Below are 23,972 nucleotides of genomic sequence, written 5' to 3'. Positions count from 1 at the left end.
GGGGAGGAGAAGCAGTAAGAAACAGGTGCATGAAATAAAGAAATAGGGAAATAGTAAAATGTTGAAAAGAAATTGTTTTTTTAGAGATTATGGTTGATGAATTAAAAAGGGGATTCTGCAGGGTGACAAGCGGTAATAAGAATATTTCTGCAATTAAAAATATTTAGAAAATAGGGTAATATAGATACTGATAACTCTTATTAAAAATCAAGGGGGGGAAATATACTGTGGAATCCAAGTGAAAGGATGTAATGATTGTTATTGTAACTTCTTAAAAATAATGGTTTATTGGGAATTAAGATGAGGGAATAAAGGTATATTTTAATCATTGAGGTGTCACACTCAAAACAGTAAAAGGGGGGAAACCTATACTTGTTTTTTTTTTTAGTGTTAAAATTTGTATTAATCTAGAATTTATAAAAAGAATGTGTAATGGAAAGGGAATATGACAGACTAAAGAACCAACTAAATTAATAAGTTAATATAGACTATTAAAAGCAAGGAGAGACATTGGTAACTTTTTATTATTGTTATTGTTACTGTTATTGTTACTGTTATTATTATTATTATTAGGCAAACACATATTGTTTATCTTTAATTTTAAAATAAATATTAAAGGATTATATTTGAAATAATTGAAATGAAACAAAGAGATGTTTCGATTGAGATTAATGAAAGAGGCTAGAATTAATGTGTTTGTTTCTCTCCTTATTGAAAATTTGGAATGGAAAAGGTAATAGTAGAATTAAGTATGCATATATGAATGTATAATTGCTGTCATATTTGTATGTAAAGGTGATGACCCGGAAACATGTTGTCCACTAAAAAGAGATTTTTGTTTTTAATGTGAAAAACTGAATAAAGTTTGTTAAAAAAAAAAAAAGAAACTAATGAAGAGAACCAACCTAGAGCTAAGGAGAAATTTCCTGACGTTTAGAACAATTAATCAGTAGAATAACTACCCTTAAGAAGTTGTGGGTGCTCCAATACTGAAGGTTTTTAAGTAGAGATTGTATAATCATTTGTCTAAAACAATATAAGGTTTCCTGCATGAGCAGAGGATTGGACTAGAACAGGGTCGCCAACCTTTTGGACCTCAGGGACCACCAAACTCATAATTTTAAATCCCATGGACCACTAATAGGAATTTTGGCTGATGGTGGCTTGCTGACGTTGGTGGGAAAGTTGGTCCCATATTCCAGAGCTGCAGTAGTCACAGGACTGGTCCTTTGGTCATCCCGGAGCAGCTGCTCCTCTACCTGGGTATACCGGCCTGCCATGGACTGGAGGAGCTGCTCTGGGGTGACCAAAGGGTCAGTCCTGTTACTACTGCAGCTCTGGAATATGGGACCGACTTTCCCACCAACATCAGCAAGCCACCAGGTAATGTTTGTGCTCAGCTGAAGGGTGGGGGCCAGAGGGCTGGCGGGCCTTGTGGGTGGCACAGCCTTGTGTTCCTGCGCAGCCTGGATTAATTGTTTTGGGGGGAGTGCTTTGGGGGGACATTTCTCTGTGGACCACCCAATTTTTCTTGCAGACCACCAGTGGTCCTTGGCCCACTGGTTGGTGACCACTGGACTAGAAAACCTCCAAGGTCCCTTCCAATTCTGCTATTCTGTTAACATCAGAAATTAATTGTTCCTTCTCATCACTAACTGTCTTTCTGAATGATGAGTTATAAACAAAATCACACACACACACACACACACACCATGCAAGAATATGCAAAAAAGGCCATCTAAAAATAAAAAATACTGTGAAGCTGGAGCTAGGAGACTATTAACCTTTTAGTAAGAAATTTCTATTTAACAAAAAAGAGTAATGAAAGTATATTCAATAAAAGTATATTCACTATAAAAGTGTCTTATTTATTAAAATGCTTGGGTGAATTTTTAAAGAGATACTTCAGAGACTATAACAAGTATAGCAGTGGTAATAAAAGAACCCTTTTCTTGAATTGTTCATATAGAAAATTTAATAACTTAATAGGAAAATATGACTCCTTATTTGCCTTACTTTGGACAATGTATAATCTCTGTCAAACTTAGCTATTCTGGGAAGAAAGCAAGGATGAAGAATTGTGCTCTGTATAGTCTGTGTATAGTCTACATTGACCTTCAGACTTTCTCTCAAACCCCTCTCTTGACTTCATAGGGAAAAGTCAAAATCCAGAAATGAATCAGGACAGCTGTGTTTGCAGTGATGGAGCAAGAGGCTCAAAATGATGAAGAACCCATTGTGTTGTCACAGTGCAGGACCTTCCATTTCATATGCATGTCATGTTACCACAACCACACCACACCAAATTATAATAGCCCAGGAAAGCAGATTGTCTGAACCCACATGGTCTTTTCCAGTAATTCTGTGTTACAAAAATGCACAATTAGATGATCCTCAGTTTGGACTGGGTACGTCCCCTCTTGAAAAGCATTAATTTTAAAGTAAACTCCACAATCTACTTCAAATGATTCTATATCTTGCTTGTCTCGTTTCTCAAGTCAAAAAACCAAATAAATAAAATACTATTTTGAAGAAGCAGCAAATGCCCAGTGATTTCTTCATGGAAGCATTATTATGGCAGCAGCTGGCAAGTGCTATTTGTTCTTTGCACTAAAAGTATTTTTTGAATCTTAATTTTTTTTTTTAAGTGGGATTGTGTTGCAGGGGATTGACAAAAGCAAAAAAACTGGTGCATTTCCCAGTATTGACCTTAAAGTTGATAAACTCATTTTATTTCCAGGTAGATTATCTCTTGATTTCATTCTTAGTGGAAAAAAACTCTTTTCTCCTTCCAAAATAAAATTCCAAGCTAGTGATTAGTGATGCGATTGTTAGAATTCAGTTTTCCCCAGTTTAGTTTTCTTCCATGATGTTGTACCAACAACTCTCAAGGATGATAAGGTTAGAAATAATATTTCCTAAAGTTACCAAGTTGTGTAAATTGTTTTAATAATTACAGTAGATAACTATTAAAACAATTAATTGTTGATTGTTGTATACCTTCACTCTCAGAGAAATTGTGAAACTTGAGCTGAGTCAAGTATTGGCTGCATCTGTCAGCAAGTCCACTTCCTATCAGATTATCAGCCCCAAACATTGGTCTGAATAAAATGGTAAAAGGACAGTTAATGAAAGAATATCTTGAAAAAATTGCAGAAAAAAACCCAAGACAGATCTCTCTATTGATACCAGAGGTTTAGTAAGTGAGTTTAAATGTTATATTAGTTTTTAGAATTAAAAAGCATAAAAATTGCTCATGAACTTTACCAGAGGTGGTATTCAGCATGTTCTGACCAGTACTGGAGAACCGGTAGCGGAAATTTTGAGTAGTTCGGAGAACCGGCAAATACCACTTTGACTGTCCCCGCCCCCATCTCTTCTCTGCCTCCCGAGTCTCAGCTTATTGGCTGGGTCTTCTTTTGTTGCCCTGCATAGGACAACAGAGCTGGAAAGCAGGTTAGTGGGGTGGGGAGGGAATAGGATTTTGCAGTAAACTTCTCCCAAGAGTGGGGTTGGAATGGAGATTTTGCAAAATATCCTTCCCCTGCCACGCCCACCAAGCCATGCCCACCAAGCCACGCCCACAGAACCGGTAGTAAAAATTTTTGAATCCCACCACTGAACTTCACCTACATCCTTAATCTTCAGAACTAAACGACCAACAAGAAGGATATTTTTCTCAAGTATTCACATCATCTTAATTATAACTAATTGAGCTACTCATTCTGATATAAAATAATGTATCAAATTTTGATGCTATACTAGATAATAATACAATATTCAGGAAGTAGGCCATTTCTATTAATATTTTATAGGAGCTCTTTGTATAAAATCTCATTAATATTCAAAGGAAAACAAGTAGAAAAAAGCCAGCAAAGAAAAAAGAAAAACAAGAAGGTGTGAGAGAGTGATGATAGAAAACAACTCATTTTCTGGCACGTACTAAACTGCTTTTTTGTTCTGTGTTAAGAAGTCTTACCTTTTTAATTCCATATTCAAAAGCCTTCTGAGCTAGTCTGCCAGGTCCCTCAACAGTTTTCCCATCATCATTTGGACCCCAACTGGCACTGTAAATATCCACGTGATCAGGATTGAACCCAATTGAACTAGCTTCAATGGCATCTGTGACTATGCCATCTAGCATTCTGATCCCTTTTATGAGAGAGAGAGAAAGAGATAATCTGGTTGTGTACTACATGTGACAATAATTTCCTATATTCTTCAAATGTCTGGGTTGTGGGATAGGGTGGCAAGGTGAAAGCTTTCTCTTACAAAGAAAAACATCCAAGCCCAGCTACATTTGCAAAAACCTACATGAAATCTGACAAAAACATGTGGGAAAAATGTGTTACAGTTTAATGAGACCAAAGTTGAACATTTTGGCCATAATCCCAAAAAATGTTTGGGGAAAAAAAATACTGTGTATCACCAAAAGTACACCAAAGCCACAGTGAAGCACAATGGTTGCAGCATTATGCTTTGTGGTGCTTTTCTTCAGCTGGAACAGAGACTTTAGTGAAGGTGAAGAGAATTATGAACAGTTCAAATATCAGTCAATTTTGGCACAAAACCTTCAGACCTCTGCTAAAATGCTGAAGGTGAAGAGAAATCTCATCCTTTCAATGCAACAACAACTCAAACCACCTCCAAATCAAAAGAATGGCTTCACCAGAAGATCAAAGTTTTGGGAAGGCTCAGCTAGAGCCTGAACCTGAATCCAATTGAGAATCTGTAGGGGTGACCTGAAGAGGGCTATGCGCAGGAGATGCCCTCTCAATCGGACAGATTTGGAGCGCTTTTGGAAGGAAGAATGGGCAGAGTTTTCCAAAGCAAGATATGCCATGCTGATAGGCTCCTACTCTAAATGACTGAATGCTGTCATAAAATCAAAAGGTGCTTCAACAAAGTATTAGTTGAGGAATATGCATCTTCAATCACATCATTGTAAGTTTTTTATTTTTATTTTTCTCCTTAAAAAATTCAGATTGTTCTTCAATTAAATTGTAAAGTTTATGTTATACTAAACATTGGGGTGGGGGGAGAATCTGAAGTGATTTATCTTGGTCTGATTTTTTTACATCTCAAAAAACTGGCATTTTAAAAGAGATGGATAGACTTTTTACATCCATTGTAGCAGATTCCTTTTGATTCTGGTTTGAGATCCATTTTTTTAAGGTGAATTAGGAAAGCAAAATCAGATTTGAAAATAAACTATTTGATCACTTGTATACCAGCAAAGAGACAGGAAGGATGGTAGCAGATAACAGAGGAAAATTCAGTGGCACCCAGTATATTTTTTTACAGTATCCTATGGTTGGTTTCCATTTTCTGGTCATTCTTACAAAGAGATCAGGTGCCTCCCTACATCTCAACTCTTGTTGAGTTGGTTATTTTATTGACTTTCCTCTAATTTCTTAAGAAATGTCTTCCTCTCCAAACTAATAGTATATTAGTAACTCACATTTAGAATTTAGAAACTAAAAGCTTGGGTTTTTTTTTATCGGAGTTAAAGGAAACTAAATCTATGTGTTGAAAGTTTCTAGACTTGAATGTGACAGTAGCAGTTTGAATGCATAGTTGAGGCCATGATATGCTTGTGTCGACACGCATTGATAAAAATAATAAATAACTGAATTTCAGCCCACATTTGTAGGCCACGTGAATAAGTATATAGTAACAATCTAATCAGCCATGGATGCTCAGGGATTATGGTACTTAATGAAAGTATTATTTTCAGTGTTCTGTTGAAATTCATTAGACTGCAGCAATGAATAACCCTTTCAGTCTTTTATATGATCAGAATGCATAACAGAAACAGAATGCATACCATCATCTCTTCTATTCCTGCAATTCAATTTAATATTGCTTTGTTCAGTGTCTCTCCACTAGCATTTCAAACAGATCTCTGGGTACTCCAGCAAAGAAACAGACTGCTAAAATAGAATTACTATTAATATTTCTTACCTCCAACTTTAGAATTGTATGCCACTCCAACTCCACATTTTAGATTGTTTGCTTGCATGGCAATCTCTCCCGCACATCGTGTTCCATGTCTGCAACAAAATCAGCTTTAGATGGGTTATCTTCAAATGTTATTATGTAATTATTAATTTGAGTATATGAAATTCAGATGGAGCCAAAAGGAACTAGATTACATAGCCCTGTTTGCACAACATGATTAACAAAGTCACAGGAGAAGATTAGGGAGTTACGTAAATACCACAATGGAGTTTATTAAATTAATATGCCCATCTCTACTTAATTAACCTTTTCAAGAAATATGTATCCTTATGTGTGGGAGGGAATAATTTTATCACAAAGTAGATCTGAGTTTGTTTGAGGCTAAACTAGGCACCTATCCCCAATCAACCTTGTAATTCTTATTAAAGAATTAACCAGTTTTGAAAGACAACGATACCCTTCTGGTCTCTGACTGAGAGGTTGCACTGACTGAAAAATCAGCATTTGTCAGAGTTCAGTTTGTTGCATTGACTGAAAAAATAGTCAATGTACAACCAGCCCAATCATCTTGGATCTACTGTCTAATGTTCTACTGTCACACAAGTTGGGGATAAGCAAGTAAGCTACCCTAATTATGAAATAATCATGAGTGATTGTAGAACACAGAACAACTTTAGTCAGGCTGATGTCATTCTAATGTGTTGCATCTATCAGAATTCTTCAGTGAGCATGCCTATTGTTTTCCCAACACATTTTAATGATTTCATGGATTAATTCCAAGAATAAATGCAATGTTCAAGAGACCAAGGAAAATTTAAAGCTTTAATGAATATCAGATGTCAACTTATCTATTAAGAAAATGATTAGATTTAAGTTTGTCCTTTTTATTTCCAAATAGTAAACAGTACAATATTTTCTTATTCCAACACCCAGAAACTCTTAACCTTCATTGCAACAAATGATAGTCCGCTTGTGAAAAGCTGCCTTATTTAATAGCACAGCTTGGTATGCACTAAAGTTGTTGAATGCTGCCAGTTTGAATTCCATTTACATATATCAGAATAAGTAGTTGTTATGCAGAGATGGCAGATTTGAGATAATTTAAATCAGTAGATAACGGTCAATTTATGTCAATAACTGTTCTAGCTAAACAGAGTAATACATTTTACCAAACCTGGAAACATTCATCTCTGAAAGCCTTTCACTGTCACAATACATACATACATACATACATACATACATACATACATACATACATTGCTTACTCCCAGCTAAATGTACATTTGTCTCACAAATTTTATTTCAGGAGTTCTTGAAGACAGCCTGATCACACAATTGAAGCCCATCCATTTTTAACATATGCAATTAACTTAGGGAGTTGTTGGGATTGTGTCATCAGTTGGAAATAGGAATGTGTGTGTGTGTGCGTGCGTGCGTGTGTGTATGTGTGTGTGTGTGTACAATTGGTTTATCCTTTTGTTTCATCTAAATCATAACCAATCCAACATTGAAAAAACCTGACTGGTTCAAATTAGTCATCTGTATAATGAAGTGCCATACACTTTAATAATAGAATCTCAAAATTTAGGCTCGTGTGTTGACTGCATAAATGACATTTGAAAATTAATTTGGCATTCACTGAAACTACCTTTCAATGCTGGGACTACTAGGCAACACTAGTAGTAATGGATATTTTCATAAATCACATCTATATCAATACTACACTAAATAAACAAGAGATCTTGTCCCACCTTAGTGAGAGTATAGAAAATCAATATGCATACCTACCTCCCTTCATCTAGCAAATAGAAATATATTAGAGTGCAATCCTGAGCAAGGGTAAATCATAAAAGGAAAGAAAGAATTCCTGTCCCATCAGTATATAAATACGATGTTGTCCAGGCTTTGTGGCAAAAGACAATAGCAATTTTATGGTTTAGAATTAATTTTGTCTGCTACTGTTCTTAAAGTTTAGTCCAGGTAGATAATATAAAGTTATAGTGAATATCATTGAAAACCATCCAGTAATTCCAAAAACAACTAGCAATATATAAGAGCATATTAAAGTAGGCAGTTACTCACTTATTTTCATTTGTAGGATCATATCTGGGAAATGGATCATGATCATTGTCATTGAAATCATAACTTGCATCAGGATCCTAAATGTTAATCAAGAAAATAACTGTAACAACCATAAACCAATAAGTGAAGCAACAGTGATAGGAATATAAGAAGATTCATAGCAATCCAAAATGGAAACTTACTTAGTCCCTCTTTTTGTTTCTTCAATGGTCAAAACAATGTCTGTCTGGGATGCCAACAATTGCACATAGCAGCTTTGTTTCCCCATTAACTGATATTAGTAGCAGCATTCTCTCTTTTTTTAAAATCAGTAATAGCTCATGTTTTATTGAGTTGTCATATTTGAATTTCTCTACCCAATCATCATGCAGCATGTGATTTTTAACTCTTCTGAATTCTCCCCAGAATCTACAGATTAAGCTGACAAAGAATTCACTTGAAGGCACCCAATCATGTTTATCATTAAAAAAGAATATTTTTAAATTCCAAGAATCTAATCATGAAATTGGAAATGAAAAAATAATGATTGCTACTGAAATATTAAACTCACGTAGTTAAAGTAAATGTCTGTGTGATTCCACTCCAAGCCATCATCAAGCACTGTTATGACAACTCCTTTGCCTGTGATGCCCTTTTGCCACACTGGAAGGACATGGAGATCCAATTTACGCAAAGATCGGTTGATTCTTGTATCTTGCTAGGAGAAATGACAGACAATTTATTTATGTATTGTGCAAATGTTATTAACTTGTTTGGCCTATAACACACTGTAAAAATTAATTCCTTACATATGCTGCAATCAAGTCTCTTTGTATGAATGAATGAATGAATAGCACACTTGCTCCTCATAGTTTGTGTTTATTTAATATCACATAAAGAAAAGCTATTTTTAAATATTGCTTGCAGAGATATGCTATTTTATTTTATTTATTAAATTTGTTTGCCACTGCTTATTTAGTTAGTATTGCTGAAAAAACAACCTCTCCTTTACTGAAATTTTGTGTCAGTTCACAGGAATTCCATGGCACATTGAAGAAAACATGGTTTATAAAATGTATTATATTATATTTGATTTGGCTTTGATTTGAATTCAGTGTAAACATTTATACAATTGCTTCACTATGCATATACTAGTAGTGCTATACATACTAGCTTTACCCAACTTCTTTTGTCTAATATGGAAGATTCTAAGAAATGAAATTTAAATCAAGAGAGCACATGATGGAAAAGAGTGGCTATATTTTATTCTCAATTTCAATCTCTTAAAATCATCTTCTCTTAAAATTATTACTTGTTAGTAAAAAGGGGCTGAGTCACATTGTGGCTGACTGATTAAAAAAATGACATCATTTCATCATGTCCTTCCTTTCTTTTCATTTGAGATACTTATCTTCCCTACTGAATTTTATGAAGCTTGTGCTCTTTTTCACAAGTACTACTTATCTCAAATTTTAATATATTATATTTGGGCAAATTCAGTAAGATAATTTTTCCACTAGAGAATAGTTTTGTGACTATACAGTTTTCATTTCAAAATCATAAAACATGCTGCAAATGATTGTGTATGTCATAGTTTATAACCTAAAAGCCAACTTCTATTATCATACTCTCCCTTGATGAAGCAATACTAAAATTTTATTTATATTTATATTTATATTTATATTTATATTTATATTTATATTTATATTTATATGTATGTATGTATGTATGTATGTATGTATGTATGTATCTATCTATCTATCTATCTATCTATCTATCTATCTATCTATCTATCTATCTATCTATCTATCTATCTATCTATCTGCAGGGTAGGTGTAGATTCAAATTCTTACCAGGTACCATTGTTGGCTCCACATTGGGTCATTGAATAAATTTTCTGCTGAGTCTCCTAATTCAAAACGTTTAGTTCGCTTTTTTTCATACTGTTGTTCTGCCCAAGTCACCTAAAATAGCATCAGATAATAAAGAAATAGCTAGATAAGAAAATATTGGAGGTTCTTGTGTTTATAAATGCACACTGAAGTCTTGTTTATTCCATGTATAACCGACAGGTTTTCTAATGTACTCAAAGCACTATTTCTTAGAATTACAGTCTTTCTGTAAAACAGCATATGCTAATTTTATCATTGTTACAGCTAAGAACAGCTTAAGACTGCCTCCTGTCTTGACTATAGATGAGATGAAGATAGTATCATGGAAGAATGGCCGAATAAAGATGTAGATAGATGCTCTATCTAATCATCATATGGAGCAAGGTCATTAATATTACTAAATGGGTGAGTTTAAATTTTAAGACCCTTTTGAAGAGTCTTAAAATTTGCGGAGTTTAAGGGACAAAATAGCCACTTTCTAGAATCCTTACCTCCCTCTGTGGAAAAATGTGACTCAAACTGTTATGCCCATTCATGTAATGCTGGAAGGATGTAGCCCATGAGCCATAGGTTGCATACCCCAATGCTATGGGATAGGTATACAAGCCTTTGTTCTAATTTTTGTCTTCATGTGAATGCACCTGCATATTCATATATTGATGTGAATGATAGCTGAACATCTCGTAGAGTTCTGCTGGCCATACTTCTGTGTCAGAGTATGACACTAGTATCATTCCATGGGTCATCTTTCATCTTTACCCAAAAGTGGAATATTGGCCTATATTTGCTGTACCGTAAGTATTTATTGTGACCAAAAATATAAATCATTACAATACCCATGTATGTCAAAAAGGGAAAATTGGAAGTAACAAAAGATGCAATGTCACCTCTGTGAGAGTTTTCTATTGAGCCTTTCTCAAAAGTACTTCTTTAAGTTCATGTACAGAGATACGAAATCAAGTCTATGAACCTCTGGTCCATAGCAAATGAGTTCAAATGCTACAGAATGTCAAAACTGTTCTGGAAATCTTCTAGAAACTCAGCTCAAATGAAACATGTTTCATATACTGTAGGTGTCCACTACTAGTTTCACTGATAAGAAAAATCACAACATGCATACAGTCACATCACAACAAAAACACGAGCCTTTTTACTTACATCCCAGCATCATATGCAAATACATAAGTCACAGGATTTGTAACTATTTGCACTTTCCTTCTCCCCTCCCCACCATAGATGCTGTAATGTTTTCTTGACTATATCAATGGCTTATTATGGCTTTCTTAAGCTAATGTATGCAATCAAAACATATATCTGAACCAGGGGTGGGATGCAAATATTATTACTACTGGTTCTGTGGGCGTGGCTACATGGGAATGGCTAGGTGGATGCGGCCATGTGACTGGGTGAGCGTGGTTTCTTCTTTTTTTTGCAGCACCGCCCTGCACTCTGGTTTTTTTGCCTCCTGGGCCTCAGGGAAGCCTCCTGGATGAAGTAGTAAGACAGCGAGGGGGATCCCGGTACAGCTGATCGTTGGAACAGCTGATCATTAAGAGGAGAAAAAAAAGAAATACCAATTCAGCCGAACCGGTAGCATTTTTTTACTACTAGTTCTCCCGAACTAGGCCAAACCAGTAGAATAGCACCACTGATCTGAACTAGACTGTGTTGTTTCTCTGTGTCATATAATATATGTGGGTACATGCATTTTTATTTATTTGTTTGTTTATATTTATTTATTTGTCATGTTTATTTAGTGTATATTGGCGGTGGTGACTCTTTGAGAGCTGTATGCAACAAAATTTCATTTTAATGTATGCCAATTAGTGAACATTTAAAGTGACAATGAAGTTGTTCTAAATCTAAATCTTCAAAGCTTAAATCAGTCTTGCGCAAGTGTCTGTTAAAAATAGTTAAGACATTTCCCCCTTTGTAGTAGTTTGTACTTGTTAGTAGTCCAAAATCACAACATTAGGGAGAGAAGCTGTCTAGATAGCAGATTTTTGATACAATGAAAAAGTAAAGTTAATGATTATTGCATTTATTAAATATTATTGCATGCGCTTTGCCAGGGACGGAAGTATTGGTTGAGGGAATGTATTTTTCAAGTTTTTGTTTTTTAAATTGATTACCCTCCTGAACCATAGATATTCTGTGTTCCATTATTTTGAGGAATCAATCTCCTTCATGTTCCTTCAATCTGGGGGCAACAAAAATGTCTTATCCCTGAGTATCTAACCAATTGCTGGGGTTTGCAGAACATATCTTACTTATATTTAGGAGCGTGTCATGAAATTTACGTAGGCAGTTGAACATTGGTTGGTTTTTCTCACTGTGAGCACCTGTTTGGCTTCTGCCCTATGAGTGAGGAAACAACTACAGTTGGAAGACATATATTAGAAGCAGAGTTGTTCTTTGCAGTTGATATGTTATCAGCATGACACTGTGACTGAATGTGATTGCAAAGAAATCACATTTATTAAATTCTTACTATGAGGTCATAACAAAGAATAAGTACATAAATGAAAAAGATACTACAGTCCTAAAGTGGAGCATATATTCTATTTACTGACAGATTTTTAAAATTATACTGCTAATTTATTATAGGTCTTACTTTATTATTTTGGGAAACCAAATTTCATTTTGATAATACAGCCCTTGGTCTTTAATTTTAAAAGGATAACAAAAAGCACTGAAGCCTGACATGAAGGCAGTATCTTTGATCCAAAAGTCATGATCCATAATCCAAGAATCAAAATGAATGATACTGCCTTATTTTTAATTTGCCTTGTTTTTATTATAAAATGTATGTATTATGTATATACAATCCATGGGATTCCTCATTGTCAAGAATTTTGCCATGGGAAGTCAAGACCCCGCTGATTTTTGCAATAACATCGTTTGGAATACAAATTTGGTATGCTTACAACATGGACCAGAAATCTAATCTGGACTCTCTGCCTCTTTCCCATGGCTTCTGCTACTCAAGGTAAAGGATAAGATAGTAGTTCTTCAATCCATGTGCAGAAAATGTCATATTGTTCATCTGATCATATTTCCTAAAGGCAGCAAGCTGGCTTAAGGATACAGTGTAGTTTTGACTATCCAGCAATAGCCTCTAATCCTAGCAATTACTTTTTCCTCACCTATCCTGCAGCTACTGACATGCAAAGCAACTGCTACCTCACTCTGCCTCTTTCTAGGATCAGTCTTAACACTTCTACCTAGGAAAGATCTTCTCATTCAGGCCTTTGGTTGTTGCTGCTGTGATGGTAGGAATCAAAACCCACTCACTGTTGTGCTTGAAATGTTGCTAAAGCAGCATTTCAAGTTCTAACAAGGCCAAATATGATATCTTCCCCAGCACAACTGTTGCCTGAAATTTGAAGCCCTAGTTTTAAATCCCAGAGCAGGATAAATAAAGACGAAGATGAAAGATAAAATATTTTTGTTAAAAAGAACAAGATGAAGTAGAAAGGCGCAGAGCCATATCTCTAATTGTGTTTAAAAAGGAGAATTGTTGTATTAGCGAAGCTATTTTCATGAGGATATAATATGGCTTCAAATGGGCTTGGCTTGGGCACATGATTATTTTTCTAGAGTAGGAATACCATTCATGTGATGTTTCCAGTTATGAATTAAATGCCACAGAATCATCAAAAAATCTCAAAGACAGTGAGGAATTTAAATGCCAATGATGATCCAAGACGTCTTGTGCAGTACAAAATTACTTCACATGATTGAAAATATGTTTTCTACAAAATAAATGATACAACTCATTTATTAGGAACCCGGTGATCAGAGAAACAGCAAAGAAAAATTAGAGGCAAGAATAAGACATAATGCATCTTAATGATTTCACAGGCACACCTACAGTACATATCAACAGTGGCTTGACATTTTTGATTTACACCCATTTTGCATTGTTTTTCAGCCCAGTCAAAGCAGAAATTACTGTGACAAATTTTCAAATTCTGAAGCAATTATTTCCGCAAGAGTGCACCACTTAGGAGTCAAGAGTCAAGCTTGACTTAAAGGAGACTTTACACTTAGAAAAAAATGGTCCTTGTTTGGTAACTCTTTGCTTTTGAATTTAGCACTGTGAAACTAATTTTCTCGATTTTGGAGACCTTTTGAATGAATAAAGGTGGCAAATAGAGCAAGAAACCACAGTGGCCATTCAATAACATTGCCTTCTGACCCACTGTAATGCAAATATCCCCCTACTCCAGATATGAGAAAAACCTGTAAACCAGGTTTTATGGCTTCTTTTTTGAAGTTATTCATTCTGAAACATGTATTTTCAATTGATGTTTTTCCAGTTAATTACTGCATATCGTGTTATTGCATGTACTGTTAGAAACAAATTGATTGTTAGGTGAACAGGGATGCAGCAATTAGGGTGTGTCAAATTCTTCAACTTTCGATTTCCAAGCATTAGGGGTGCTCAAAAATTGTGACATGCCTTGGGGTTGTAAAGGTTTTTTTTTGTTACTGTAATATAATTTAGATGTGCTTGGTAAGTAACTACGTAAGAATCATAACTTTAAGGGGATACGCATTTGATGTCAGTTTCTAGAGATATTCATGTAAAAGAAGAGATCCAGAGATAAATACGAGCAAATTCATAAATGAAGAAATGCCGTCTTTCTACTTGATTGTGCTTTCTGGAATTTCATGTGCTTGCACAGTTTTAAAAACCAACAGCTACAATTTCTTCATTTTAAGATGTCACTTTTCAAATATAATGTCCCAATGTGGTCTAGATTAAGATTTGATCAGTCTCAGGGTCAAAACAGGAAACAATATACACATATTTTTTAGATCTTTGGATAAAAAGTATGAAATATAAATATGATAATTATCAGAAATCTTTCAATTATTGAAGGATTATATCACATAATTTCCTAGTGCACAGAATTGATGACTTAATAGCAAACTGGCAGGCAATCACACATGTAATTATTTGGAGGCAACAGTTTCTACAGTATATTGAGAACAGTTTACTCACTTAGAATTGGGTTTAGAATTGCTGGTCTAGGAGAAACTAAAGCATACATGCACTACTTACACGATCATCATCTGTGAGTTGTCTAGTGATATGAGAAGCACTTCGTCGAGATCTTCTAGGGTGGTCCTTATGTCTAAATAGATAATGATTTTCCAGGAGTCCAATCTGCAAAGTACAAAACACTTTTGAGATATTTTTCCCATGATGCACAACATCAAGAAACAATCAAAACTGCACAGAAATCCTTTTACTTTAAGAGCTGAAACCATGCAGCAATACATAATTGCCTAATAAAATGTCTTTTAAAAACAAAGGGTCAGGAAGCAGAATTATAGAATAGAGCTGGAAGGGACCTTGAAGATCCCCTAGTCCAGTCCCCTTCTCAAGCAGGAGAACCTATGCTATTTCAGATAAGGGGCTGACTAGTTTCTTCTTCAAAACCTCTAGTGACGGACCACCCACGATTTTGAAGGCAAGCTATTCAACTGGTTAAATCTCCTCACTGTTAGGAACTTTCTCCTTAATTCCAGGTTGTTTCTCTCTCTGGTTAGTTTCCAACCATTTTTTTCTTGTCCTGCCCTTTGGTGCTTTGTAGAATAATTTAACACCCTCTTTTTTGTGGCAGCACCTCAAATACTGGAATACTGCTACCATATTGCCCTAATTCTTCTTTTCTTTAGACTAGCCAAACCCAGATCCTGCAGCTGTTCTTCATATGTTTTAGTCTTAATTGCTCTTCTCTGAACTTTTTCCAATGTCTCAACATCTTTTTCGTAGTATGGTGACCAAAATTGGTTGCAGTATTCCAGATCTGGTTTTACTAGAGTTTTTATAAAGTGGTACTAGTACTTCACGTGATCTTGATTCTATGCCACTGTTTATAGAACCCAAGATTGTATTAGCTTTTTTGGCGGCAGCTGCACACTGCTGGCTCATATTATGTTCTACTAGTACTTTTAAATCTTGCATATATTTGCATAAAAATGAAAATGAATTGTTTTTATTTAATGGTAACATGGACCAAATAGGAACATGTGATTAAATTTATTTTAAGAATAAATAGAAACAAATAGGACATGGTCATCTACAGGAGATTGTTGCTGTTCTCAGAATGATAAAAAGTAGCACCAGGGTGTTTATTGTAAGCTCTTTCCCGTTCATTAATTGTGCAATGTCAGAATGCATGCACAAAAGAAGTGGGGCTTGCTTTTGTCCTTTTGTTCCCTCCTCTTTTCCCCCGCTTCTCCATTGCCACCGAAATAGTTTCTAGCTACATTATGTATTGGAAGCTCTATGGTTTATAGCACAGCGTTTCTCTGACTTTCTCTTCTTCCTGAAAAAGTTTGAGTATATGTTACTAGGTACATTTTCTCACTCCAAATTTCACAGAACTCTTAATTATGTTCACTCAAGAATAAATCCCACTGGTTTCAATAGCTCCATTTCCCTCATGATATGTCTATGTACACACATTGAAAAGTGTGTGTACAAGTCTATGTACACACATTAGTGAAATTGTCCCTAATGTTAGTACTTTCTTAAAATTTCAATTATTACTATTTGTAGACTTCTATCTGAAAATTTTGTTTAATTTTTTTTGTTCTCACTATCATAAATTCTTTCCGCTAGTGAAAGTATTTTATTCTTAGTTCTTTTTATTGTTGTCAACTATATAATACAGAATTACAAAGTCAAAGAATTCATACATGCTCTTAATTTCAATTTGCTGATAAGAACAGGAAATCAAATTATAACAATATCAATAGATGGATTTCTGGTCTCTGCCTGAACATGTCCAATGAAGAAGATGGTTTATTAACCATCTCTTAGTAGGATTTGGAATGGGCTTGTACATGTAATATGCTTTCTGGAAATTTAGGTCCATTATTCTGGATCTTGTATCCAGGGACAATAGAAAACAAGTCTTAACCCTCTTCCGTGTGATATTTGTTCAGATATTTTAGAATACAATCATATCCCACCCTCTTAGCCTATTCTTATGATTAAACACATTCACTTCTCCCAGTTTAACTTCATAGGACTTATTTTCTTGTTCCATTATTATTCTCACTACTCTGAACTGGCTCCAGTTTCATTAAATCTTTTTTAAAGATCTGACTAAAGATGACAAAATTATTTCCCATGAGTTGGAAACCATGTTTTATTAACGCAGTCTAAAACTATACACCCCCTTCTTTTTTTCTTTTGCAGCCATATCATACTGTCAATTTGAATAAAGTATTCATTTTTAAATTTACTGTAGAACATAGTGGAAATTCAGAGTTGATATTTAGAATCTGGTAGTGTCTGAATGGCATGAAACTGCTCAGTCCAAGCAAGTCAGAATGATTTTAGAAGTCTGGTAATTCAGAGACAGTATCAAATTTAGCTGTGAAAGGCACCATGTAGATTCTTGGTCATGGCCAGGAAGGCCTTTGCCCAACCAAATACAGTAGAAGGTCCTGAAGAGGGTTATTCATGTGCTTGTCAGGTCATTTGGGTCATGGTAGAGGACAGTAAGGCCTGGAGAAATGTTGCTTATGGGGTCGCAATGGGTCAGACATGACTTTGCGACAAACAACAATATACTTCACTTGGAACTACCTGTGAAAAGAACACATAAACTTCAACTAGATCAACAAGCTGGTCTACTTATGGGACAGCTTCCTTACTGCATTTTCTACTGTTGTAATTCAAATTATGAGTATCACCTAGGCAGCTAAGTACCTTGGTATCCATGAAATTGAGATACTGTAAATTCCATATGACTGGTCTCCATCAACCAGAGGTGAAAAAGCATTCTCTGGGTGGATTCTGTTCTTCTGAAAAGTTCTCCTTTTCCCACTCCTTGCCCTAAGTGAGGATTCACTTCCATTATTATGGCTTTCCCAAAGCCTGTCAAAACATGCTTGTTTTAAAGACTGATCAACTATGGCTCTTTGTGAAAGATGAATGATATAGTGTTTTAGAATGATGGGGTTTTGTACTGTAATTGAAAGTATTCTTGCATTGGTATCATATTATTGTTCCTGTTTATGTTCTATCATCTATCTTTGTCTATGTCTATTTATGTATGTGCTATCATTTATCTCTATTATCTTTCTCTCTGTCCCCTATATCTATCATCTCTATCTATCATCTCTATCTATCTATCTATCTATCTATCTATCTATCTATCTATCTATCTATCTATCCATCCATCCATCCATCCACCCATCTATCTTCTTCTGTATCTATCGAAACTTTGAGTCAGCCTTAATGGCTGGTACCCACATGGGTAAGTTCATAATGTTTTCTGGACATTTTCAAGAAGTGCTTTGCCATTGTTGCCGTTTCCTTAGGTTGAGACAGTAACTGCCAAAAGTCAACATATCACATTTATAGCAGGACTAGAACTCACAGTCTCCCGGCTTTTAGCTCAGTACCTTTAATCTCTGCATCAAACTCGATATCAAAGTAATATTGAATAACAGAGAGTTGGGGGAAACCTTGGAGGTCTTCTAGTCCTATCCCCTGCTCAAGCAGAAAACCCTATACCATTTCAAATAAATGATTGTCCAATCTCTAATACTGAAATATATAAATATAAAAAAATATTCTATTCAAACTTTTCTTCACATCTCCTATTACCAAGCTACAGTCTATCTCTGTGCATTTGATTGTGTTTCCTAAATTGCTAATTTTGCACTAAATTATGTTAAGGTTCATTGTGCCATTTTCAATCAATTTCGCCAAGTCTCCATTTCCCAACGTGTTAAGAGAGGGTCCTTCCACTTCATCTTCTACTTCTCCTCTGCACCTAAGACTTATTAACCAATCTACCTTGGAGCACAGGTTTAGTGCTGCTTCAAAAGAGTGCTAGACTCATATTTAGAAATTTCCTGACTGGCAGAGTATAAAGGTTCTGAGCAGTTCTGCACCCCATCCCATCAGACTTTAAGGAGAGCAATTGGTAGCTGTTTTTCCTACCAGAGGGTAATGCTCAGTGGGATGGGAAACAAAACCAGGGAAATCTATCAATCTTACCCGTCTTCACTTTACCCATCAAAATTGCTAGAACCATAGGACTAACTACTCTAATTTATGGGAGAATGCAATTTATATTGGCATATTTTTCCACCATCTCTAGGACTTGAGGAGAGCACATTACAGTAATCTGTGCCCTTAGTTCTTGGTTGTGTATTTCTTGTATCCTGTAATAATCTCTCCTCCTCCTCCAGAATTAGTGATTTTAGGAAGTTTTATTCTTTGTGATATTAATAGAATTAATATATGAAACCTGAATACAATGTGTTTAGTTCCTATCATTCTCATCATCAGTTCACAATAACTAAATCTAAGATTAGCTAAAATGTATGGTAGAATTGTTTTAACTATTAACTTTTGCTATAATTAAATGGTCAGGTACTGATATTTCTCCCTATATGTTTTTCCATGAAATGTCTTTGTGTTAACTCTTCAAGCCTTAAATAAATAGAATGGCAAAAATGGCTGCTTGTTCTGAAATGTTATTTTTACTATACAGTGATCAAGTCCTTAACGTTTCCACAAGAAATTTATTTGTGGAATGTTGATCTAAATCTTGCTATTACTTAAAAACATTTCAATAAATGAGTATGTCTTCTTTCTTTTCTTCTGTGTAAAAATCTATACACTGATAATGTTATCTTGTTTGGTAATGAAATGTCTGTAAGAAAACAACCAAGCTCAGAGAGCACTGAAGACCTCACAGGTCAACTGTGAGCTATAAATATTCTATCAGTTGTTTCTTTATTCAGTGCTTTCATACAGGAAATTTTTAAATGCATATTAGTGATTGAATGATTTTACTTTCAGTTAAATAGCAATCTAGTTAATCTACATTCTGTTCAATATGAATTGTTTTACTGGAATTTTAATTGGGATAGAAAATGTGAGCTTCTAGAAATACAGAAGTTGGTTTATTCAGATATCATGAAAGTAGAATGGCTGCTACTAAGAACGAAATGCTTCTGATTTAGTGGTGTATATATATCTATGTATGTGCTCCATGCTATAGCTATAAGTAATTCATCAACTCCATAAAACTCATGTTATGTATCTCATGCTTTAGCACTGGCCCTGATAGCTCAGAGAAAGTATTCATCATTATTTGTTTTATTTCCCAATTAGCTTCTTCTCAGTTAAGTGTTGTATTTAGATATGATTTAGCTTCATAATGATGTATATCCTTCCTCTTCAAGTTCCATATTCCATTTTATTTAAAATCAAACAAAAATATTGAACAAATCATAAAAAGACTATTAAAGAAATAAACACATTGGTTATGTTCATAATGGAATCATGGATATACATGCAGGACTACAAAGGTAGTTTGACATAAGCTCAGTGATAAATTAGATTTATGTTATATAGCATATAAGATATTTGCATGGGAGAGGAATTAGATAATTGGTGACTTGATATTACTACAACTGTATCAGACATTTTCTCAAAAGAAAATAAGTGGATTTCATAGACTATGTTTTATTTTTTAAAATCATATTCTCTTCCAATTTTTCCTAATTTGTTTGTGCTGGAATAAATGTACTAGTACTTGCAGAATAGTGGCATTACATAAATTAAAATGCACATTTAGAGAAAAGTGTACAAAATGAGCAATGCATACGTTATCCTCCTGTTTCAAGAGAGGAAGGGAGAGAGGGAGAGAGAGAGAGGGAGAGAATGTGTGTTTGACTGCATAACATGTATTATAATGTATACAATGAACCAAGTTTGAGAGGTAAGGTCAGAATTCTAAATTTTAATGAAATTTATTGTGACAAGTGCTGATCACAGTTTCAAATTCAGTATTCGCTGTTAAATAGGAGTATTGTCTGAATTAATTTGCTAAAGAAGTAAAACGGATGATGGGAGTATGCATAGCTACAATGATTTACCAATAAATAGATTTTTATTGAAGATTGCATATTGTAATTAATTGCAATTGACCAATTGCAATCCTTTTGTAGCAATTTATTATGCTGCATTATTTGAAAGATTAGCTTTAATATGAGTGATTCCTTAATGGTATAGACTGATGGGCTGACATATACTGGGGTTGGAATATTCATGGTCTAAATTACAGTTTCCAGCACTGGGCATATCCCCAGCAGCTGTAGAAACTAAGGTTCTCCATCTCTGGTATATAGATGAATATAGCCAGTAAATCTGTAACATCTTTGAATTTTTTGTCTTTGTTTTTTCTTCTGTTTGTCTGACTTGTTGCCAATACAATTTTGACAGTGTGCTGTAATGTATAACGCAGTGAGCTGCTTCATCTCAGGCAGCAGTGAATCAGACCTTGCATACTTTTATTTGCCAAATAGACATTTATAAACTGGTGAGGAGTCATTCACCATATACTTAACTCTTTCTCTCTCACACACATCATCACATGTTATGCATGTTATGTACCCACGCCATAAAGCTTGGCTAAACAAACAAATCAAGATGATAGAAGAGGAAACAGATGTTAGAGAGAGCTTACTGAGGGAAAAAAAAGTGGAGTATAGAGACTAGGGGTTACTAAATGTAGCTGTGCCTTTAGCCTCCTACATCTTGATCACTGTGCTTTTTTCAAGTAAAGGGAGAAAATATTGAAACTTATTTTTGCCCAGAACTTCTGACTGGTGATTCCTTTTTACGCAATTTCAAATGTCTGTTGTTTGGGATCTATAGGGGAGATCCCAAACCTAGAAATAGTCTTGTCTTTTGCTGCTAAAGCTAAAGCCACCCCATTTATTTATTTTTATTTATTTATTTTATTTTGTCAAGCAATTATTAGATAACAGGTATAAGTATATAAACATGGCTATGAATACATGAAATGTATACAAATAAGAAAAATAAAAGAAACAATAGGACAGGGATGGTGCGCTTACGTTGGTGCGCTTATGCATGCCCCCTACAGACCTCATCTGCGGGAGCTCAGGAACCTCAGCATTCAGAAATTCAGCGGTGGTGGCATTTGAGCAGCAGAAAGGGTTAAGGCCAAGCCAAGTGGAGTTCCCAGGGGGCTATCACCTAATTCCCTGCTTTGCCATTTCTAGCAACTGCTGCTGATTTTGCTCCATTCAGCACCTGGGCTTCTTCGGCAGAGAACAGATCATACGCAACCCTGCTCAGCCTTGGACCCCAAATCATCCTTAGCCTCCACTGTCATGATTGGGGTGGGCTATTTTACCTTAGGGGTTACTCCGTGGGTTATTATTGGTCATAGCTGTTGTTTTAATCCTTGTAGGTCGCTTGGCGTGGACAGTTCCAGTGGTAGCTGGCTAAATAACGAAATGCCCGTTCAAGGGGAAAATGGAGCAGGGGCAAGGTGACAAGACAGCCAGGGGTGACAATTCCAAAGGAGGAAGATGGGGCAGGCGAGAAGTGGGAAAGAACTCAAAAGTTTCTCATCTTCTCACCCGCTTGCTTCTTGTTCGTTTCAACAACAACAACGGCATCAAATACCAACGAGGGAGCAGGCACCTTTAAAGGCAGAGTAGCTCGGGGAAAGATTGCTGGGAAAGGTGTGGAGCGCTCTTCCCAAACCAAAAGAGGCAACAGTTCCTTACCAATTGCACCTCCTGCCAATCGCAGGATCCCTTATCCGCCGTTTCTCATTCTCTTTGCTTCGGGAAAAAGGAAAGTCGCCCGACTTAAAAGAAAAAAAAAAAGAGGAAAAAGAAGGGAGCGCGGGAGGGAGAAAGGAGAGAGGTGGCGTCTTACCTGTCCCAGAAGTTCGTAGTCCAGTTCGTCTGCTATGAGCCGCGCCGCTTCTAGACCTCCGGGGATCTCGGCTGCCCATTCATTGACAAACTGCCGCTCTGCCTTGGCCAGCAGGACCACCGTCCAAGCGCAGAGGAGAGCCCCGATCACGCCCTGCCCTGCCCGGCACCTCTTTTCCATGGCCCCGGCAGAGCGAAAGGGAGGGATACTTTCCGTGGCGGGGTTGGTGGGGGAGAGGAGATGAATTCTAGCGTGTTACGAGGCAGGCGGAAGAAGTCGGGAATGGTTGGGCTGGAGAAGGCGAGGAAAGTCCCCTTGGGCTCCGGTTGCTACGGGAGAGGAAGGAGCGGGCAGTTGCTAAGAAAGTGCCTCGCCGCCGTCTCCTCCTTCGCTCTCCGCTCGTCTCATGCTGGAGCCGGGCTCGGAGCCGCCACGGCCAGAATGGGAATGAGTGGCTTCCACGTCAAAAGGACGAAAGCGCTCCCTGACGTCAAATCTCCCGGCCTGGATTCTTGCTGGATGTTCCCGGGGGAAGAGGAGGAGCCGCTCGGAGCGGTCGCCAACGCAGGCAGGGGGCTCCGGGGCTGCGATCAAAATAATCCAGAGAATACGTACGGCGCAGCCGAAGGAGGATGGGATGGGGTGGGGGGGGGGCGCGGAGGAAGGGCGAGGAGCTGTCCGAGGTCCCGGCGCCTCCCCCCTCCACTCATGCCCTTCGCCTTTCTCCCCACTTCCAAGCCCGGTTCCCAAACCGCTCGCCCCCGCCGGGAAAGGGACTCGGAGAGGGACTCCGTGCTAGCCCTGGCTTCCCCAACCGGTGCCATTCTCAGTGCAAAGCCTGCCTTAAAGATCTGACGAGTTGGACATAGCTGTGGTTTGGGGGAAGGAGGAGAGGGGAAATGGTCCCCAGGTGTTGGAATCAACCGGGTGGGCGGCAGTTGGGAGCGGAGTAAATTTCCAAAAAGGGGTGGGTGCTTGTGAGTAACACCTCTTCTTTAATTAAGAGTGCAGGTGGACTACCCAAGAGGATTCTTTATTCTCTCTCTCTCTCCCTCTCCCTCTCCCTCTTCCCCGCTCTCCGTGTGTGTGTGTGTACAAGAACTATACCCATAGGTGTAGCTTCCCCCCCACCCCAGCTAGTTTTAAAAAGATGCAGGCATCGATCAATAAAGGTTGCTCCCTCTCCTACTGCTTAGGTAGAGAGCCCTATTCTGCGCAGGGGCAAAAGCATGGAAATGTAGCCAAGCAGACTATATGGCTGCTATCATTCCTTTTTATGGGATGAAATGGTGGGAAGGTGAAGAACCAGA

The 23,972-nt window shown here is 36.7% G+C and overlaps 2 protein-coding genes across 3 annotated transcripts in view; one reads left to right on the top strand and one right to left on the bottom strand.

Annotated features, from left to right (window-relative positions):
* The window catches only part of PCSK1 (proprotein convertase subtilisin/kexin type 1), a 42,462-nt gene extending 19,362 nt beyond the window's left edge, over positions 1-23,100 (bottom strand). The window contains exons 1-7 of the mRNA XM_026672575.2: positions 22,663-23,100; positions 14,986-15,090; positions 9,876-9,986; positions 8,594-8,740; positions 8,044-8,120; positions 5,965-6,053; positions 3,980-4,152 (exon numbers count right to left, since the gene is read on the bottom strand). Coding sequence (XP_026528360.2) covers positions 3,980-4,152; positions 5,965-6,053; positions 8,044-8,120; positions 8,594-8,740; positions 9,876-9,986; positions 14,986-15,090; positions 22,663-22,842 — 882 coding nt within the window. The 5' untranslated portion in view covers positions 22,843-23,100. The remainder of the gene's footprint in view (positions 1-3,979; positions 4,153-5,964; positions 6,054-8,043; positions 8,121-8,593; positions 8,741-9,875; positions 9,987-14,985; positions 15,091-22,662) is intronic.
* CAST (calpastatin) overlaps positions 1-23,972 on the top strand; it is a 282,033-nt gene that overhangs the window by 118,024 nt on the left and 140,037 nt on the right. The gene's annotated exons all lie outside the window — the stretch shown is intronic.

Source organism: Notechis scutatus, chromosome 2 (genome assembly GCF_049901735.1).
Source record: "Notechis scutatus isolate UNSWTSFEM ecotype Mainland chromosome 2, rNotScu1.2, whole genome shotgun sequence".
Taxonomy (NCBI): Eukaryota; Metazoa; Chordata; class Lepidosauria; order Squamata; family Elapidae; genus Notechis; species Notechis scutatus.
Note: the sequence above shows the minus strand (reverse complement) of the source record. Positions and strands in the feature narration are given on the sequence as shown.